General features: G+C 44.1%; 1 protein-coding gene across 5 annotated transcripts in view; it reads left to right on the forward strand.

Annotated features, from left to right (window-relative positions):
• LTK (leukocyte receptor tyrosine kinase) overlaps positions 1 to 21501 on the forward strand; it is a 257225-nt gene that overhangs the window by 125870 nt on the left and 109854 nt on the right. For all 5 annotated transcript variants that reach the window (XM_033953192.1, XM_033953193.1, XM_033953194.1 and 2 more), the window contains exon 4: positions 14940 to 15082. In XM_033953192.1, the coding sequence (XP_033809083.1) occupies positions 14940 to 15082 (143 nt within the window). The remainder of the gene's footprint in view (positions 1 to 14939; positions 15083 to 21501) is intronic.

Consider the following 21501-nt stretch of genomic DNA (forward strand, 5'->3'; position numbering starts at 1 on the left):
TTTGGTCCTTAAGACGTCTACCTTTTTTGCCCATTTTCAAAAATAAAAATGTCCATGCCAAAAACATACAAAAGTAAGTTTTGTAGATGTACCCACAAACTACCTTAACTGATTGCGGTAGTAGGAATTTCCATCAGCTGAGCCGGTTTCAGGGACTCCTGGTGGCTCAGCTGATGGGGATTCCCCCTGCCAGGATTAGCTGAGCCAATGAGCCCTACACCCCTTCCCCCAACATCCTGGATTTCCCCTTGACATTCCCGACATCCCCCACATCTTTCCAACATCCCGGACCTCTCCCGACATTGCCTAACATCTCGGCTCCCCCAACATTCCTGGAACCCCCTCCCACATTCCCGGAACCCCCCGTACCTTTGGAAGATCACATGCAGGAGGGAAGCTCACTCCCTGCTGCCTATAGGACCTGTGTGTTGCAAATGATGGGGCTTCCCCCTCCCAGTGCATCTTGGGATGCTGTGGGAAGGGCCAAAGGCCCTGACTGACTCAAAATCACCATTTTAAAAAACTGTGTATGTATCTTGTGAACCACTTAGGTTTAAGCGGGGTATAAGTTTTAAAATAAATACATAAATTCCCGAAGAATGCCAGCCCTAGTAAGATGCTGAAAGAGGTCATCTGGTCAGTGATAGCGGTCAGAAGTTTAATGCAGCAGTTAAATCATTGGTGTTTAAGAATCATAATATTAACATCCACTGAGATCAGAGCAGAGTGCAAATCGATTGTAAAGGTATTGCTAGGCTTTGCTTATCTAGGAACAGCTGCTCCTGCTGCAGTGATCCATCTTGTACTCTACGTACACAAGTCTTTGTTCCCAGTTCCATTAAGAAAATTAAATTGACTTAAGTCATTTGTTCAGAGGCTGGGGCTATGCACGGCAGCTCTATTATTGATGGGACTAGAAATGAGATGAAATTGGACCTATAACCTGCTTTCAGCTTCTGCTGGACTAAGATTTGTCTGAAGAAGTCTCCTGTTTTGGGTCCCAGTCTCTAAAGTTATCTTAGAGCACTGCAAGTGTAGCTCAAAATGCAGCAGCTAGAAATTTAATAGGGGCATCTCGTTATGATCATATTTCACCAATTTTAAAATCCTTGCACTGGTTACCTATGGAGCAATGTATTAAATTTAAAATACCCTGTTTGGTTTTAAGATTTTGAATCATATGATTTTCCCTGTGATTTCTGCTAATTTAAAGGTTTATCAACCTGTTTGGTCATTGCAATCTTTGATGGTTTGTTACTAGAATCCCTTCATTTAAATCAGGGGTGTCAAAGTCCCTCCTTGAGGGCCGCAATCCAGTCGGGTTTTCAGGATTTCCACAATGAATATGCATGAGATCTATTAGCATACAATGAAAGCAGTGCATGCAAATAGATCTCATGAATATTCATTGGGGAAATCCTGAAAACCCAACTGGATTGCGGCGACTTTTACATCCCTGATTTAAAACAATTAGGCTTGAGGTGCTATAGTGTCCTCTTTTTTTTTTTTAAAGTGATGGGCCCTAAGTTGTGGAACACTCTAACACGCTAGATCAGGGATCTCAAAGTCCCTCCTTGAGGGCCGCAATCCAGTCGGGTTTTCAGGATTTCCACAATGAATATGCATGAGGGTGTCAGGTCAAAACCGTGAAAGACAAAGGCGCGCGCCGATAACTGAGCGCAGTGCGGAGGCGAGCGCTGAAGAAAATAACTGTTTTTAGGGGCTCCGACGGGGGGGTGTGTGTGGTGGGGGAACCCCCCCACTTTACTTTATACAGATCGCGCCGTGTTGTGGGGGGTTTGGGGGGTTGTAACCCCCCACATTTTACTGAACACTTCACTTTTTCCCTAAAAACAGGGAAAAAGTTAAGTTTACAGTATAATGAGGGGGGTTACAACCCCCCAAACCACCCACAACGCTGCCGCGATCTGTATTAAGTAAAATGGGGGGGAGCTCCCCAACAAAAACCCCCGTCGAAGCCCCTAAAAACTGTCATTTTCTTCGGCGCGCGCCTCCGTCTTGCGCTCAGTTGTCGGCGCGCCTTTGTCTCCCGCGGTTTTGTCTATGAACCATGCATGAGATCTATGTGTATGCACTGCTTTCAATGCATATTCATTGGGGAAATCCTGAAAACTCGACTGGATTGTGGCCCTCAAGGAGGGACTTTGAGACCCCTACTTTAGATCCATGTATCGTAAACTGACAAATTTTACTGTTTTTAAGAAGGAATTGAAAAATTTACTGTTTTTACAATCTTATGGGAACAGGATAATGAAAAAGTGACTGTTTAAACTAAAGCAAACCTTTTGTTGATTGGTAGCTATGCTTCATTTTCTTTGCTTAATGATTTTTTAATGTCTTTTTAATGTTTTGCTGTGGGGTTTTTTTATTGTTAAGAGTAGACTGTATGGGCTGGATTCTGTAAACTGCACCTACAAGGGGGTGCTGAAAGGTTCAGTCCAACCAAGAAGGGAATGATATGGAACCATGAAACTTACAAGTTATTCCACATATTTACCCCTAAGTTAAGGGGCTGCAGGAGTTGCCGTACAGTGAGAGATTGGAGAAACTGGGCCTCTTTTCCCTTGAAAAGAGGACACTGAGAGGGGACATGATTGAAACATTCAAAATACTGAAGGGAATAGACTTAGCAGATAAAGACAGATTGTTCACCCTCTCCAAGGTAGGGAGAACGAGAGGGCACTCTCTAAAGTTGAAAGGGGATAGATTCCGTACAAACATAAGGAAGTTCTTCTTCACCCAGAGAGTGTTAGAAAACTGGAACACTCTTCCGGAGTCTGTTATAGGGGAAAACACCATCTAGGGATTCAAGACAAAGTTGGACAAGTTCCTGTTAAATTGGAACGTACGCAGGGGAAGCTGGACTCATTTAGAGCACTGGTCTTTGACCTGATGGCTGCCACATGAGCAGACTATTGGACACGATGGACCACTGGTCTGACCCAGCAGCAGCAATTCTTATGTTCTTAAGTTCAACACATTTGGCACATATGTCTGTAACCCTTCCAAAAAATACTCTGATGTCTGATCACTGAAACACTCAAAAATTGTTGTCCTTTCAAGCTCTTCTAAGATTTGGACACAAAACAGTCAGATGGAGCAAGATCTGTTGGGTAGGGTGGATAGTCTATGCACTGAAACCTCAACTATGTCAAAACATCCATAATTTTGCCAGCCTTGTGAGCGGTTGCATTGTTTTGCAAAAAGAGAACACCTTTCCGCAGCTTCCCTCTTCTTTTAATGCCTCCTTTAATCAGCACAGCAAATTATAGTGGTATTCTGCATTAACTGTTTGGTCCCTTGGAAGATATTCAGTCATTACAACACTTTCCTGATCTCAAAATACTGACGCCATGACCTTTCCTGCTGACTTTTGGGTGTTGAATTTCCTTGGTCTTGGAGAACCTGAGTGCCGTTATTGTATGGACTGTTGTTTTGTCTCAGCATCATAGTAACTAGTTGCTCCAAAAAGTTGGCACTGGCTTGCTGAAAATACTGCAAAATCAACTTGGAAATGTCCATTCAATGTTGTTTCTCATCTGCATTCAAACATTTGGGCACCCGCTTGGCTGACAGCTTCTGCATACCCAGCTGCTCGTGGTTTATACACTCAACTCGTTCCCTGGATATCTGTAGTGTCTTAGCAATTGTTTTCGTCAATATTCACCAATTTGCAAAATTGAGGTCATGGACATGGTCAACAACTTCAGGAGTTGATACCATTTGAGCCCTCACAGATCTTGCTGCATCTTCAATCTTGAAATCTCCATGCTGAAAGTTTGCGCACCACTTCTTCACTATGGAGTATGATGGGCATTTGTCACTTAGGGTTTGCATCATACATTCATGGATTTCCTTTGCAGTTTTTTTCTGCAGGAATGAGAGAGAGTAAGGGGTTCTCTCTCACTAGTGCTATCCTAGAGGCAAGAGGCGATGCTGACCTATTAGTGAGTGAACTACATGAACCGGGAAACACTGAACTCTATAGCTTAGAGCTCAACCCTCATCCAGCAGGTGGTGCTAAACTGCCGGAACAGGCTACCCTAATGAGTCATAGGCAGGAAGACATTCATATGCCCAGTCTGGGATCATTCAGGGAGGACTCCTTGGGGAGAGAGCCTCTAGAAAGAGACTTCCCTAAATAGAGAAGGTTTAAAGTTGAATTAATTCCCTAGCCATGGGTTAAGGGGAACCCTGGGAAGATAAAGTCTGAAAAGGACTGTTTGAAAGAGCTGATATTGTGAGACTTTTGATACTTGGTTGGCTAACCCAGATTATTCTGAGAACTGTGGAATATATTCATGGGTCTGGCTGGGACTGTTTACATGAATAGAGAAACTACTTCCCCTAAGCATGTGAGGGGTCAGGCTTAAAAGAGTGTATAAATAAAAGCTTTACCTTATACCTTCTATGAGTGTCTATCCTGTTTTCAGTATGTGTGAAAGGCTCCAGGAAAGTCTGGACTGGACTTTGCTACAAGGAATAGGCATTTCATGAGAACTTGGAGTTCCACACTTAAAAATTCCACACTTTTTGTTGACATCCTTCAATCAATTATCTGAAACGATGCCAAAACTTAGCATTACTAACGATTCTGTAAATTGGTACCTTGCAAAATAAAATAACACTCTTTTCAGCTACAGTGGCAAAATAATACTGAGAATTTAGGAAGTTGATTATTTTTGTAAACACCACTGATATACAAGGGGGTGCTGAGAAATTGACGCTGGACGCATATCAATTAAGCTTAGGCACTGTTAACAGAATCATGACTAACAAACATAAAAATAGACTTACTGTGTCAGACCAATGGTCCATCTAACCCAGTATGCCATCTTCATGATGGCCAATCCAGGTCACTAGTACCTGCCAAAAACCCAAATAGTAACAACATTCTATGCTACCGATCCAGGGCAAGCAGTGGCTTCCCCCATGTCTCAATAACAGACTATGGACTTTTCCTCCAGAAACTTGTCCAAACCTTTTTTAAAACCAGCTACGTTAACCACTCTTACCATATACTGTGTCTGCTTGGTAGAAAGATGCCTCTTTACCCCCTCTAAAGAAAGACATCAACCATCAGGTAGAATTGTGAAAGCTACTGTTCATTCCTGGGCATAAGCTAAGAGAAATATATCTACTTTTTGGGATCTGTCTAGTACTTGTGACATCGATTGGCCATTGTCAGAGACAGGATGCTGCACTCGATGGACCATGGTCTGACTTAGCAAGGCTTTTCTTAAGTACTATTTTGCAAATCCCAGAGGTGCCAAGCTTCAAAACTCATATTTTCTTATTTCTGATGTATTTTAAACACCAGAGAGAAGCATATTTGGCCCTTCAATCACTCTTCCAAAGTTCAGGTCCAACTGAGCAGTTAGCTGTCATCACATATACATGACTCAGAGTAGTTGTAAATGTCAAAGGAAAAGCTATTTGAAGTATATATGTATTGCTGTTGCAAAATATGAAGTAAACATTTTTAAAGTCTGCCCAAAACACTTTCAAAACATCCCCCGAGGGCGTAGTAAGGGGGGGCAGTCCTACCCAAGCACCGGCACCCTTCTCCTCTCCGCCCCCGCTGCATATGCGTCCCCCTTCCCCGTACCTCTAGTTCAGGGGTAGGGAACTCCGGTCCTCGAGAGCCTTATTCCAGTCGGGTTTTCAGGATTTCCCCAATGAATATGCATGAGATCTATGTGCATGCACTGTTTTCAATGCATATTCATTGGGGAAATCCTGAAAACCCGACTGGAATACAGCTCTCGAGGACCGGAATTCCCTGCTCTAGTTGCTCACTGTCACAAGCACCAACGTCAACATGCTCCTTGCAAGCTCGTTGGCTCACGCTGGGGTGCCCATAGATGCCATGGCACCACCAAAATTTCTTCCCCCTCCTTCTATTGTGAAGTGTTCAGCATCTTAGCTCCTTTCCCCAAGGCAATATTGAAAATGAATATGTTGCTTCAGATGAAAAAACCTTTCATATGCTGAAAGATTAGAGAGACTGGGGCTTTTTTTGCTGGAGAAGCGGAGACTTAGAGGGGATATGATAGAGACATATAAGATCACGAAGGGCATAGAGAAAGTGGAGAGGGACAGATTCTTCAAACTTTCGACAACTATAAGAACAAGAGGGCATTCCGAAAAATTAAAAGGAGACAGATTCAGAACCAATGCTAGGAAGTTCTTCTTCACCCAATGGGTAGTGGACACCTGGAACACGCTTCCAGAGGGAGTGATAGGACAGGGTACGGTATTAGATTTCAAGAAGGGATTGGACAATTTTCTGAAGGAAAAGGGTATAGATAGAGGGCTAATATACAGGTCCTGGACCTGATGGACCGCCGCGTTAGCAGACTGCTGGGCATGATGGACTTCAGGTCTGACCCAGCAGAGGCACGGCTTATGTTCTTATTAAGATGAATACTGGGCTAGATGGACCATTGGACTGACCCAGTAAGACTATGTTCTTACTGTAGTATCTTGGGAGATACTCACCACCATCACAGGAAAAAAAACCCTCCATTGCAGACATCTTTCCAGACATGATTTTTAGAGCCAACTGATTAATAGAATTTCTTAAGGATCCTGGGACTCCTGAAGCAGGCTCTATAGCCACACCACAGTCCGGGTCAGGTTCTGTTTCAGGTTCCACTTCATATGTGTATCTTATTAAAGTGACAGCGTGATCTCTGTTATTTTTTCTTTCATCAAAATGGGGCGACAAGCATTTTTTAGATATGTTAGTGAAAGGAAGACATACAAAAGTGGTATTGTGAGGCTCAAGAGTGAAGGGGAGAATTTTGTAGCTCACAAGGATAAAGCAGAATTGCTTGACAAATATTTCCGTGTTCACAGATGAAGGGCAAGGAGCAGGAGACAATGACCATAGAAGACAATGACAAATAGGAAAGGAAGTGTGATAGATCTTGCAGGATTTTCAGTTGCCTCTGTTGATGAGGAGCTAGCTACACTAAAGGTAGACAACACAGCGAGGCTGGATGGGATACATCCAAGGGTACCGTAGGAATTTAAGGAAGCTCTGGGGGCTCCACTGTCTGACTTTTTCAATGCTTCTTTAAAGCCTGGAGTGGTCCCAGAGGATTAAAGAAGGACAGATATGGTTCTTCTCTAAGTTTTCAAGTTCCAAATTTATTTAAAATTTGTTATTCTGCTTATTCAGGCTTCTAGGTGGAGAACAATAATGTTAAAATGGTGGGCGATTGTGGTCTAAGAAAGATATAATGGAATGCCGCTTTTACAATGTTGTTTGTGATAATTTTCTTTCTGTATTGCAGTAACAAGTGTATTTCTTGTGATATATTATAAATCAATAAAAATAAAGATATAAAAAAAATAAAATGGTGGGCGAACAAAAGGTTGACCCTTAATCCTCCACAGAAACACTGTGGAGAAGATGATGTTCAAGATGCAGGCTTTATTGAAAGTACAATCCAATAATCCACATGAAAAAGTATCTAGGACCCAATTCTGTGGGGACTAGGGACCCAACACGGTCCGTGTTTCAACAAAACTGTCTTCCTCAGGGGTCCCTGAGGGTCCTGATTCAAAAACTCATGGATCAAATGCTAAAAACAATCTTGTGCGAAACTCTGCGCAGATGAGAGATCCTCAAAATGCCAGAGAGCTGGGGGTCAAGGGAAAGAGCTAGATATGGCACGCTTGGATTTCAACAAAGCTTTTGACACACTTCCACACAGGTAACATAAATAAACTGGGTGCTATTGGTAATGGTCCTACAGCAGGGGTGTCAAAGTCCCTCCTCGAGGGCTGCAATCCAGTCGGGTTTTCAGGATTTCCCCAATGAATTTGCATGAGATCTATTTGCATGCACTGCTTTCATTGTATGCTAATAGATCTCATGCATATTCATTTGACACCCCTGTCCTACAGCAACTGAGTAGGTTAGAAACTGGTTGAGTGGAAGGCAACAAAAATAGTGGTAAATGGAGTTCTCTTTTTGCATAAGTACTGTCCTTTAAATGTGTTCGTAGCAAATTCTGCTACTTACATTGTAACTCCTGTTATTTATTCGTACAAAATCCTGCAAGGGGTGGTTCTCTTGAATGTTTTATTATAAAATGTTTGTTTTCCCCCCTCAATGTGCCACCATAATACACATAGTTTTACTGCAGCCTGATTTGCATTTTACACAAGGCTCCATGTTAAGTGAGCCTTTTGTAAAATAAGCTGCAAACTCTGAACTTCCCAATTCAGACATCCTTCTTCTGATTTAGAAAGTTAGTTACCATTATAATGTGTTATTTTACCACTTGTTTGTGCTGTTCTAGCACAAGTCCCTTTTAGGCAATGAGACCTACCAGTAGTTAACAATAACATTTCTCGTCTTAACAGTAGCCCACATTGCTAACTTCCTACTATAGATGATCTAGATAAAATTAGGATTTTTGTTTTACCCTACAAGCTATTTCTTTCTGAACTTAAATATGTATAATAATAGAATCTACAGTGACAGTCACTTTTTATTGATTTTCAGGGACTGTTAACTATAGAGAATCTGTTTTGTGTTATTTGCTTACTCATGTGGTGGTGGGAGGACAGTTTATTCTGCTGACTTATCCTTTCTGATCCTTATAGATTGTTTGAGATATTATAGTGGTCAGAGCTAGTTATACTGGAAGCAGTCAGGGCAGTCTTGGTTACATGGGAGTGGGGATGGGGGTGGAGTCAGGGGAGCTAGAGAACAGCGGACAGAGGTTTTAAACTCATGACACTACCCAGATATATTACCCATCCTTCTACCTTCTGGACACTAATGTAAAATTTTGCAATCCTAACCTTGTAAGTCCTCAGCACATATCTCAGAACCTCCTAAGAATGTGCAAAGTTTGCCAATGGTTTAATCTGGTCTTGCCCATGACATGTTTAAGGATGGGGCAACTTATGAGGTGGTAGGTAGTTTTTATGAGTTGGAGCAGTTTGTAGGCCGTTGAATCAGTTGCCAGTAGGTATGGGAAGTGATGTAGTTTGCAGGATGAAGGGGCAGTTGTGGGGGCTTAGTTTTTGGGTGGGGGCAGTTTTTGGGGTGGTGGGACAATTGGAGTAGATTTTGGAGTGGGGCAGTTTGCAAAGGGTAGTTATAAGTGGTGAAGACAGCTTGGCGGTGATGTGGCAGTTGTAGGGGGTAGTTTTTGTTTTTCATTTTTTTCATTTTAGTTTTGAAAATATATCAAGAAGAAACCAAAATGCAAGAAGAAGTTGCACCACCACATACATCAATACTATCTAAACAGGCTTCATCAGAAATCCATCATATCTATCCTCCACTTGAACACATTGATTTATCCCCTTATTCCCCCTTCCAAATCCTTCTCATTAATTCCAAATGTTTTGCTCACATAATCTTCCAGCAGCACACAAGACTTTTTTGCTGAAATCCTGATCTTCTCCCTGGAATCCCATGACACGATAGTACAGGAGTTCCACCCAGTTACATTCCTCAACTACTGCAAAACTCTGTGTTTCCTACTTGCAAATGGAAAGAAAGCCATGCAGATGCAGAAGATGGAAGAAGCAGAAAAAAACCACAACTTAAGAACATAATAACATAAGAATTGCCGCTGTTGGGTCAGACCAGTGGTCCATTGTGTCCAGCAGCCTGCTCCCGTGGCGGCCCTAACTGAGTCTAGCCTTGTAGGGTAGTTTGTTTTTTTTTCATTTGCCAACAACAGGCGTAAGGTTCTCCCCTCCCTTGATCAAATCTGCCCCCCAGTTCAAGTACCCTCCCTTATGATCTAGGTTCCCCCCTCAAATCTACCTGTGTATCCCTAGTGTTCTATTTACACATGTACTATAGCTTGTTTTCCATTGAATTGTAACCTAGGCCCCCTTTGGGCTCCTTTTACTAAGGTGCGCTAGCGTTTTTAGCGCATGCAGGAAATTACCGCATGCTACGCTTCTAGAACTAATGCCAGCTCAATGCTGGCGTTAAGGTCTAGCTCACGCAATTCCGCGCATTAAAGCCCTAGCACACCTTAGTAAAAGAAGCCCTTTGTGTCATGGCTTTAATGTTTAGCCCCCTGATTTTATTTGTTTTATTATCGTGAACTGCTGGGATTTTGTCAAGGCAGGATTAATTCATCGAGGGCCCCTAGGAACCCAAGTACACTGGGCCCCCCTGCCCTGCCCCTCCCCACCATGCGCCCAGACGGAAACAGGAAGCTGCGTCAGAGGGAAGCTTTGTGCAAGCAGCATCGCTTGCACAATTACAGTTCCCGTTGCTTTTCTTACCCGCCTTGCTTGCTTGTCTTACTTTCCGTCGATGGGGGGAGGGCCCACGTTGCCGATCGGGGGGCCCGCATTGCCAGTATCGGAAATTCACAGAGTGCTGTGGACTTTCTGTGAAAAATAAATAAGAAAAAATTTAACAAGGAAAGATGGAAACAAACTGTGAAATATGGCAGTGGTTCTTAAACCTATCCTGGGGAACCCCAGCCAGTTGGGTTTTCAAGATATCCCTAATGACTATGCATGAGGCAGATTTGCATGCCTGACACCTCATATGTTGAAAACCCAAGTGGCTGGGGGTTCCCGGGACAGGTTTAAGAACCACTGAAATATGGCATTTAAAACTGTCAAAACTTTGGTTGACATTTTCTGTGTATACTTCACAGGGTCTAAAGGGCCACATAAAATTCAGTGGCAGCCTGGATTTGGACCATGGGCTGCAGGTTGCCCACTCCTGAGGTGTCTAAAACCCTTACATCAGCCCTGACTGAAAGGTCTTACAAGAACAGACAGTGTCTCCAGAGATGCTTAAAAAGTGTACTGGTTGTGATTAGTGTTTATTAATCCCTAGATTTCATTAGCATGGTGTAGGTCTGACGTCAATGTGCTATAATAATCAAGTACCTTAATACTTACAAAGAGGTATGAAAAACTGAGGTAAGCAGATTAGCATTTTTATGTTGGAAAATGATTCTGAGATCAAAAATATTTGTGTCTTAGAATGCTCGGTTAGAACCTGGACGGTGAGGGATGGGGGTAGTAGAGAAGATGTAACGGATAGCAAGATATCAGGCCATGTCAGTATATGACAGGCTCATAGTTCATTGCATACCATGTTGCCCCAATGAACCCTTTATGTGCAGGTAGTAAGATGCTAATTCTGTTAAGTATGGCTTAAATGTTCATGGCTTGTGGCACAGGAGATAATTTTTCAAAGACATTTCCATACAAAAAAAGATAAAACTTGTGATTTATATATGGAAGTGGCTTGTTGTAAAACTGCATAGATTTTGTGTGTGTAAATGGGAAGGGGATGGGATTTGATGTACTGTATTGCCTTTTTGTGGTTACAATCAAAGCTGTTTATATTATGTTATACTTTCAAAGTTATGGGAGTCAACTAAGAATCTTCTGTGATATACTGTAGATAATGTTTGATTTCTGCACTGCTCATATGCTAGCTATTTTCAATGGGGGGGGGGGTCCTTGATTTAAATATTTCTCTAATTATATTGGATCCCTATATATAATTATATTGGATTTTCTATTTAGATGTTTTCTTTGATATTGGATGAATTTCCAATTGCTAGAATTAATTTAATGTAATGTTGAAATAACTGTTTATATCCTAGAATTAAAAAGTAAGTAACTTTCATACTAACTTAATATATTACTTTTATTCAATAAGTAACTAGTAATATATTACTTTTTCCTTGCAGTAACTACTAACTTGAATATATTATTTTTACAAAGTAACTTTGCCCAGCTCTTCATTTGGCTCATGCTTTTATCAGAAGCAAGCAGAGTGTTTCTAGAGGCTGAAGTTGGTGATGGGGGAAGTGGATCTTAAACATAAACCTTTAGATTTTTAAAGTTATCCCTTTCATTCTATGATAGGTTATCTAAATTTAAGCACCTTTTGTGCACTTAAATTTATAAAATATTACCATTCATGTATGTAAGTGTACATGCAATGGAGGAAATTCTATAATTGGTGCTCAAAATTTGGTGCCGAAAAAAAATTGACACTGAACAGAATTCTATAGTAGATGATCCAGAATCAGCAAACTTTATAGAATAGTGTGTAGTGCCAGGAATCACAACTTGAGGCACAAGCAGTTACACCAACTCAAACCAGGTATAAATCCCGGCATATAAGTTGGGGGCAGATCCCTTGTGTTCTATAACACTGCATGTTTTAAGGGAATGCCCCTGGCCAACCCATGCCCCTGCCAGGGCCATGTTCCCTTTGCAGATCTGTGCAGAAACACTTGCATGCTATTCTTTAAATGGGCATGTATGCTTTCAAGCAGATTGGCCATTTTTGCCCTGTTTCAGCACTAAAATTTTGGCGCCAAACTAGCACTTAACATTTGACACCATGCATAGAATTTTCCCCAATGTGCATAAATGGCAGCAGCATGCCTAATTGCTGTACTATAATTACATGCTAAAAATGGCTTAGCATGTAATTGGTACTGGTCATTCACAGGGAGGGGCAGAAAAAGGGCCAACTGAATACTGACTGTTAAGTATAGGGAATGGGACTTGATGTACTGCTTTTTCTGTGTGGTTACAAACAAAGTGGTTTACATATTTTAGGCAGGTGCTTATTTTGTACCTGGGACAATGAAGGGTTAAGTGACTTGCCCAGTCACAAGGAGCTGTAGTGGGAATCAAACTCACAACCTCAGGATGCTGAGGCAACTGCTCTAACTACTAGGCCACTCTTTTATTCCTAGTAATTCTGCAGAATTCAAAATGCACATTATAACCCCCCTCCACACACACACACACACACACACACACAACATTGCAACATATTACATTCTTCATATAGCCAGTGCCACTGATTATGCATTGGAGCATTTGGAGGGTAATTTTATAACAGGTTGACTGGGTTGCAAATTCAAGGAGGTGTCTATTTTGGGGCTATTTTATAAAGATAAAGAGCTGATTATAAACATAAAGAGCTGATTTGTCTTTATAAAATAACCTCACAAAACCTGGCTGCATCATTTACACCTTCTTAGAAGTAGGTGTAAATGAAATGTACACATGTAAGTCACACACATACCATATTTTTCATCCATAAGATGCATTTTTTTCACCCTCCCAAAAAGGGGTGGAAAAGTGGGTGCGTCTTATGGAGCAAAGATGACCCCTCCCTTCCCGGTACTCTTTAATAATACCGCCCGCCCTCCGGCCCTTCCTTTAAAACACCCCGCCCGCCCTTCATTTAAAACATCCCCCGCCCTGCAGTACCTTTTGAAATACCCCCGAAGCCTGGTAGTCCAGCAGTGTATGGGCTGGCAGGAGCGCGCTATCTGCACTGCTACCCGGGCCCACCCCACTCTCTGAATGGCTGCGTCAGTTTTTGTGGGACTCGCGAGAACTAACTGCAGCCATTCAGAAAGCGGGGCGGGCCCAGGCAGCAGTGCAGATGGCGTGCTCCTGCCAGCCCATACACCACTGGACCACCAGGCTTCGGGGGTGTTTAAAAAGGTACTGCGGGGCGGGGGATGTTTTAAAGGAAGAGTGGGTAGGGGGTGTTTTAAAGGAAGAGACAGTGGGCGGGCGGTGTTATTAAAGAGTACTGGGAGGGGGGGGTCGTCTTCCCTCCTGCCAGCCCATACACCGCGTATACCGGGGAAATGAAAGGGCTTCTTTTATTGTAATACCCTTTCTGGAAGAGTGCGGCTGTTGGAAATGGAGCCGGATAAGCATGCGGCATGGAGCGCACTGTGTGATGTCGGCTACATGCGCTGCTCGTAGTTGCTCCACTGTGCTGGAGGGGGTGGGCTCAGCATGAAGATGAAAGGTGGGGGCACAAAAACGGGGCTAGGTCAGTTCAGTGATGGGGCGAAGATGGTATAGTAAGGAGATAGAATGTGTCTGTTATGTAGAGGACGTAACAAAGAATAGGGTAGCACAAGGAGAGGATGGTGATGGAGGGATTCAGGAAGGCAGTGGGGTGATGAAGTTGAAAGTACAGGTTGAAGATGGGATGAAAGAGAGGATTAGTGCAATTGCAAGGAAGATAGGACTGTGCAAGGAGCAGATGGGGAGAGGGTACAGGGCAGGGTAGTGGGACAGGGTACAGAGCCTGGCAGGGAGGGGGGACAAGGTACAGAGCCTAGCAGGGAGTGTGGGGGTTGGGTGCAGAGCCTGGCAAGGAGTGTGGGGTTGACTGCAGAGCCTGGCAGAGAGTGAGGGAGGCTGGGGGCACAATTTGGTTCAGAATGTTATTTTTCCTTGTTTTCCTACTCTAAATCTAGGGTGCGTCTTATGGTCCAGTGCGTCTTATGGAGCGAAAAATATAGTACATGAATATTTTAAGAACTATGCACATACATTATGAATCCACCCATATTATGTCCATTAACAAGCCTCCATGCGGGTTGCATTAGAGTATGTACACAAAGAAAACAACGAAGGTGACCACAAGGTGCTGAAAATCTTTACTCTTCAAACATAAGACTCGACATGTACGTGTTTCGGCCCAATGGCCTGCATCAAGAGTTTGAATACAAATATGGTGCCTAATTGCCCAACCACTGTTATTGTATCCTTGATGTTATAACCCTCAAAAAGTACTTCAGTTGTGGGTATGCAACTAGGAATAACACACACACTCTTTTTTGTCAGTTTACAAGCACTTGTATAACAAAAATGAGTATGTATATGATATGGTAGTTTTGTAAAAGCTTTTTTCCATGAATAAAACTGGGTGTCATTTTTCCATCAGAGTGGCTTTCAATAATATTAGAAGTCAAAGTCACTTCTACTTGTATTAGACATCCCAAAAATTATCCTGCAGAAAGTAACACGAGCTCCTTTGAAAAGTTTAAAAAATTCTTCTGAGTATGTTCAGCACCTAATTCCTTATTTACGGCTGCCTTCGGTATTATTTCCTCCTTTCACAGGATTAAAGGGACACCTGTGACAGTCCAGATTGGCCAAGTGAATGAACCCTTCCGTATCTCTCTGCTGTATTCATCCTGTGGACTAGAGAACAGTACTGGCCTTATGGCTTTGGACTCCTTGCGACTTAAAAATTGTTTCCATGGTAGGTCATAGAATCCTAGGGGTCAATAGTCAAGGTGATGTAACTGGATGGAAATGACTTCTGGCTGGTTAAATTGCCTATTTGAAACTAATTGCTAATTTTCAGTGGTACTTAACTGGTTAGTGCCACTGAAAATGTCCAGTTAGGCCTGGATTCTCAAAACGATGCTGTTCAGAAGGTGCTGGTAGGTGCCCGAATGGTGCCTGTTAAGTGTTTTAATTGGCTATTAATGGTGCGATAATTGATTGCACTGTTAAAACCCAATTAAAAAGTAATTAGAAAAAAAAAAGTAGGTGCCATGAGGCAGCTACAAAAAAAGCACCTGAATTGCACCTACGCAGATGCTTACTAGCGCTGAACATGGTTATGGGTGGGATTGACGTTTCGTGTTGCTAAGCGTGATTCTACATTGAATATAGGCAAAGGAAATATAGGCCTGCAAAAGCTGGCCTACATTCCCAAAGCCTATCTTTGACGCAGACCGTGATTCTCAAAGCATCACTGTAGTTTGAGTGGCATGTGGCCCGCGCCATTTTTTCAGCACTGGCCGATTCTAGCTCCGTTTTGAGAATCCGGGCCTTAATGCCTAACTCAATACCAGCTATTTTGTGGGCATTCCAGGAGTGGAGTTAGCACTTGGCCAGTTAAGTGCCAATATTTAGCACTTAACTGGCCAAGGTAACTGCATTGAAGTGAGTCCTATGTTTATGCAGTTCACCATAGTCTGTTAAGTGCTGAATATTGCATTTAACTAGCTATGGTTTAGCAAATCTGTAAACATGGAAATTCAATCATAGAGGCTCGGACATGGCCTAGCATTGAATTTCTGGATATAATGCCAGCAGCAATAAGCAAAATTCTGAATGCCACCGATTGAATAATAACTCCCTGTTTTCTTTGGAAATTTTGATTTATTCTACACACAATTAAGGGAGGAACTTATCAATGTGGGCTAGTGCTAAAATGTGCTAGTTATTAGTGAAGGGTGTTAAGATCTTAGTGCACAGTAACAAGTTACAGCAAAAATGAAGGGGGTTGTGCAGCAGTTTGCCTGTTATTACGCATTAAACTGCGTGTTGTATTTTTCTGAATTTTTGTGTTATACGTAGTATATGCTAAGTGTCTAACACAGAGTGAATGTAGGAGTACTTTGCGGTCTTGCATTATGGAGGTAGAAACATAGAAAGTGACGGCAGATAAGGGCCAAGGCCCATCAAGTCTGCCCACACCAATGACCCTCCCCTACCTCCCTTTGCGAAGGGAACCCACCATTCGATCCCATTTAGCTTTAAAATCAGGCACACTGCTGGCCTCAATCACCTGTATCGGAAGACCATTCCATCGATCCACCACCCTCTCGGTGAAGAAGTATTTCCTGGTGTCGCCATGCAATGTCCCTCCCCTGATTTTCCATGGATGCCCTCGTGTTGACGTGGGTTCCTTGAAGAAGAAGATATCCTCCCCCACCTCGATATGGCGCGTGAGGTATTTGAATGCTTCGATCATGTCCCCCCTCTCCCTTCGTTCCTCCAGGGAGTAGAGCTGAAATTTATTCAGCCGTTCCTCATTTGGGAGATCCCTGAGCCCTGTGACCATCCGTGTGGCCATTCGCTGGACCGATTCAAGTCTCAGCACATCTTTGCGGTAATGTGGTCTCCAGAATTGTACACAGTATTCCAGATGGGGTCTCACCATGGACCTATACAATGGCATTATGACTTCGGGCTTACGGCTAACGAAACTCCTGCTTATGCAACCTATGATTTGACTGGCTTTAGATGAAGCTTTCTCCACCTGAGTAGCAGTCTTCATGTCCTCACTGATGATTACCCCTAAGTCTCATTCTGCTACAGTTCTCTCTAGGATCTCACCATTAAGAGTGTAAGTCTTACATGGATTTTTGTTGCCAAGGTGCATGACCTTGCATTTTTTGGCATTGAAGTTTAGTTGCCAGGTCCTGGACCAATTCTCCAGTAGGAGGAGGTCGTGTGCCATACTATCGGTCTTGGATTTGTTGTCAGGTCCTGTTGTGTTCTTGTCCACTAAATTGCATAATTTGGCGTCATCAGCGAATAACGTTAATTTACCCTGAAGCCCCTCAGCCAAGTCCCTTATGAAGATGTTGAATAAGATTGGGCCCAAGACCGAGCCCTGCGGTACTCCACTTATCACCTCTGTCGTTTCGGAGGGGGAGCCATTCACCACCACCCTCTGAAGTCTACCTCCTAGCCAGTCCCCCACCCATGTAGTCAAGGTATCACCCAAACTTATAGAGCTCATCTTGCTCAATAACCTGCGGTGTGGTACGCTATCGAATGCTTTGCTGAAATCTAAGTACACGACATCCAGGGACTCCCCAGTATCCAGCTTCCTCGTCACCCAGTCAAAGAAGCTGATCAGGTTGGATTGACAAGACCTCCCCTTTGTGAACCCATGTTGACGGGGATCTCGCAGATTCCCCTCGTTCAGGACCGTATCCAATTGGTGTTTGATTAGAGTTTCCATTAGTTTGCTCACTATTGATGTGAGACTCACTGGTCTGTAGTTCGTAGCTTCCGTCCTGCTTCCTTTTTTGTGAAGTGGGATGACATTAGCCGTTTTCCAGTCTAGCGGGACTTTTCCTTTGCTAAGGGAGAGATTGAAGAGTGTTGATAGTGGTTTTGCCAAGGTGTCTCTTAACTCCCTGAGTACTCTGGGGTGTATGTTGTCTGGCCCCATAGCTTTGTGAACCTTGAGTTTGGATAGTTCACTGTAGACACTACTGGGTGTAAACTCGAAGCTGCAAAATGGGTCTATCGAGCTATCCCCTGTTGGTAGCTGAGGGCCGGATCCCTGTGCCTCACGGGTGAAGACTGAGCAAAAGTATTCATTTAACAATTTAGCCTTCTCGGAGTCCGATTCTACATAATTCCCGTCCGGTTTCCTAAGGCGTATTATCCCTCCTGTGTTCCTGTTTCTATCACTAATATACCTAAAGAATGCTTTATCGCCCTTTTTGATGTTCTTTGCTAGATTCTCCTCCATCTGCAATTTGGCCTCTCTGACTGCCGTTTTGACGGCTCTTGACTTGGCCAGATAGTCTTCCCTGGAGCCCTGCTTCCCTGAATGTTTGAAAGAGATGAATGCTCTTTTCTTCTCTTTTATGAGGTTGGAGACCTCCGTAGAGAACCACTGCGGCTTGTTTTTTCTTCGCCGTTTACTTACAGATTTAATAAATCGGTTTGTTGCTTTGTGTATGGTAGCTTTCAGTGTTGACCACAATTCCTCTACATTATCAGTCTCTGCTTGGTTTTGCAGCGACTGATGGATGAATTCCCCCATGTTCTCGAAGTTGGTGTCCTTGAAGCTGAGGACCTTGGTTAATGTGTTGGATTTGGTGAAACCTTTTCTGAGGTTAAACCATACCATGTTGTGGTCACTGGATGACAGCGTGTCTCCCACAGAGACCTCTGTGACACTTTCTCCGCTGGTAAGTATTAGGTCTAGAATCGCCTGATCCCTAGTTGACTCCAAAACCATTTGCTTGAGTCTTGCTCCCTTTATAGAGTTTAATAGCCTTCTGCTGCTGCCGGTCGCAGAGGAAAGTGTGTTCCAATTCACATCAGGCATATTGAAGTCACCCAATAATACTGTGTCTCCACGCAAGGTGATATTCTCTATGTCCTCGATTAATTCCATATCAAGGTCTTCCTGTTGCCTTGGTGGTCTGTATACTATGCCAAGGTACAGGCATTTGTCCTTTCCCCTGGCCAAATTTACCCAAAGGGATTCCCCTGTGTACCTAACATCTGTGATTCTGGTAACTTTGATGTCATCTTTGGCATATAGTGCTACCCCTCCTCCCATTCTGCCCTCCCTGTCTCAGCGGAACAAATTGTAACTCGGTATGACCATGTCCCACCTGTGGGAGTCCATGAGCCAGGTTTCGGATATCGCCACCACATTTAGGTCGGCGTCCCTCATTTCCGTCTCCAATTCCAGAATCTGTGGGCATTGACGTACATAGCCTTCCAAATCCTAGGTTTGTTATGGCTATCTAGTGATATTCCCGATTGAGCTCCATCGGCTCCTTTGGTATTGTTTGCAATGTGTGTATTCTCCTTAGACCCTGAAACACAGTGTGAACTTACCCCGGGCTCGAAAATGTCCGTATCCCCCCCGAACATGGAAATATGAGCACCCCCCCAGACCCATGATTGCTATGTGTATATACCTCAGATCCTAAATTGTATTTGTAGCTTACTTCATTAGGTAGGTTATTAGTGCCCGTACCCTCCCCCAACTTACCTAGTTTAAAGCCCTATGGAGTAGGCGGGCTAATCGGTGTCCAAAGATGTTCTTCCCTCTGCTGGACAGGTGCAACCCATCTGGTCCTGCACACTAATAGAAACAGAGAAGCATAGAAAATAACGGCAGATAAAAAGCCATATGACCCATCTGGGCTGCTCATCTACATCCTCTGCTATCCCTTTCTTTCTCCCCCTAGTAGCAGGACTGTCCCGAGCTGGAAACACGCCCCGTGTAACACCACCCCTAGCATAGGTGCCAGAACGGGGAGAGGCGGCCACATGGGCCATGGCCTCCCCAAAAATTGCTGGTGGCAACGGGGCCAACAGTGAATGTATACAGGTGGTACTCTTGAGAGCGGCATCTTCCTGCCAGCCAGCATATCTGCTGGTCGGCTCTCTCTGCCGCAAACCATTCCCCGCCATCTACTCCTCTATTTGAGTGTCACATCTATCCCATCTTCCCTCAACCAACATCTCTCTCTCCCCCAAGTCCTATATTACTTCCTCATTACATTCTACCCCTCCCCCAAATCTGGCGGCACCAGGCAGCACTCTGGTGGAAGCAGCATCTCCCTGCCAGCCAGCATACCTGCTGGTCGGCTCTCTGTGCCGCAAACCATTCCCTGCCATCTACTCCTCTCTCTCATACTTCCCCCCCCCCCTTCTTTACATTGCTTGCAAATGTTGCTGGGCGGAGGAAACGATTCTCAGCGCCGACCTGCCGCCAGCATCTTCTATCCACTGACAACTTCCTGTTTCCGCTGGGGCGGGTAGTGGAGAGAAGTCGCCGTCAGAGGCAAGGCGGCGTTTAGAATCATTTCCTCCGCCCAGCAACATTTGCAAGCAATGTAAAGAAGGGGTTGTGTGTGAGAGAGGAGTAGATGGCAGGGAATGGTTTGCGGCAGAGAGAGCCAACCAGCAGGTAAGCTGGCCGGCAGGGAGATGCTGCTTCCACCAGAGTGCTGCCTGGTGCCGCCAGATTTGGGGGAGGGGTAGAATGTAATGAGGAAGCAATATAGGAATTGGGGGAGGGAGAGATGTTGGATTCAAATGAGGGAAGGTGGGAGAGATGTGATATACTCAGCAATAGGGTAAGGGGAAGAGGGAAAGATGTCAGATTTGTGAGGAACAGGGAGAGATGGCCAGGAATGGCAGAGAAGGTAGAAGGATCACAGGGAGAGGTGGCAGAGGGGGGTACAAAGGTACAATGAGAGATGGATTTGGAAGAAGACAGAGGGAGCAAGAAAGGGAGAGAAGGACATGGGGGAAGGCAGAGGGGATCAGTGAGAGATGGTAGAAGGGGATGAAAGGGAGGGAGACATGGCTATGGAGGGGCAAAATGGAGAGATGGATTTGGTGGAGAGGGCAAAATGTGGAAAGGTAAGGATTCAGGGGAAAAAGCAGAAGGGGGAGGAAAGATGGACTACTCAGGGAGAGCAGAGGAGGAAGAGGAGAGATGGACAGGGAAAGGCAGTGGGGATATGGATTGGGGATCGGAAGGGGGTTGGGAGGAGAGATGTCACACTTGGGAGGAGGGAATGGAAGGGCAGAAACAAGAGATGTTGGTCTTGTGGGAGGGAGAAAGAGAGGAAGGAAATGCTGGGTTACAAGAGTGGAATAAGCAACAAGGAGGGGAGATGCTAGAAATGGTGGATCCATGTAGGAGAGTTGTCAAGGAGATGAATGAGCAGAATGACTATATTTGGATAAAAATGTGGTAATGGGAAGCAAATAAAAGGGAATAGGAGGATGAGAAATGTGAAAGCTAGGGGGTGAGAGAAGGAGATAGAAATTTGATTAGATAAAAAGTGAAAAGGAATGTTCCCTCTAAGCTACGTGGTGGCCTTTTGGTAGCGGGCCACGCAGCCAGCACACCAGGACCTCTGGCCATACTCTGCTGCGGCTTGCTGAGGAAAGAAGTGCAGCTGGAAGGAAGAAGGAGGAGGCCTATTTGGATGGCTTAGAGCCAGTCAGAACACAGGTACACACCCATGGGAGGGGGCATGAACTTGGGACAAGGGAGGGAGGGAGAGAGATGTGTTGGGTCACAAAAGGGAGGGATAGAGGGAGAGGAGGTCATTGGGACATAGAAGGGAGGGGAAGGGCACATTGAGACAAGGAAGGGAGTGT

This window comes from Geotrypetes seraphini, chromosome 7, assembly GCF_902459505.1.
Source record: "Geotrypetes seraphini chromosome 7, aGeoSer1.1, whole genome shotgun sequence".
Lineage (NCBI taxonomy): Eukaryota > Metazoa > Chordata > Amphibia > Gymnophiona > Dermophiidae > Geotrypetes > Geotrypetes seraphini.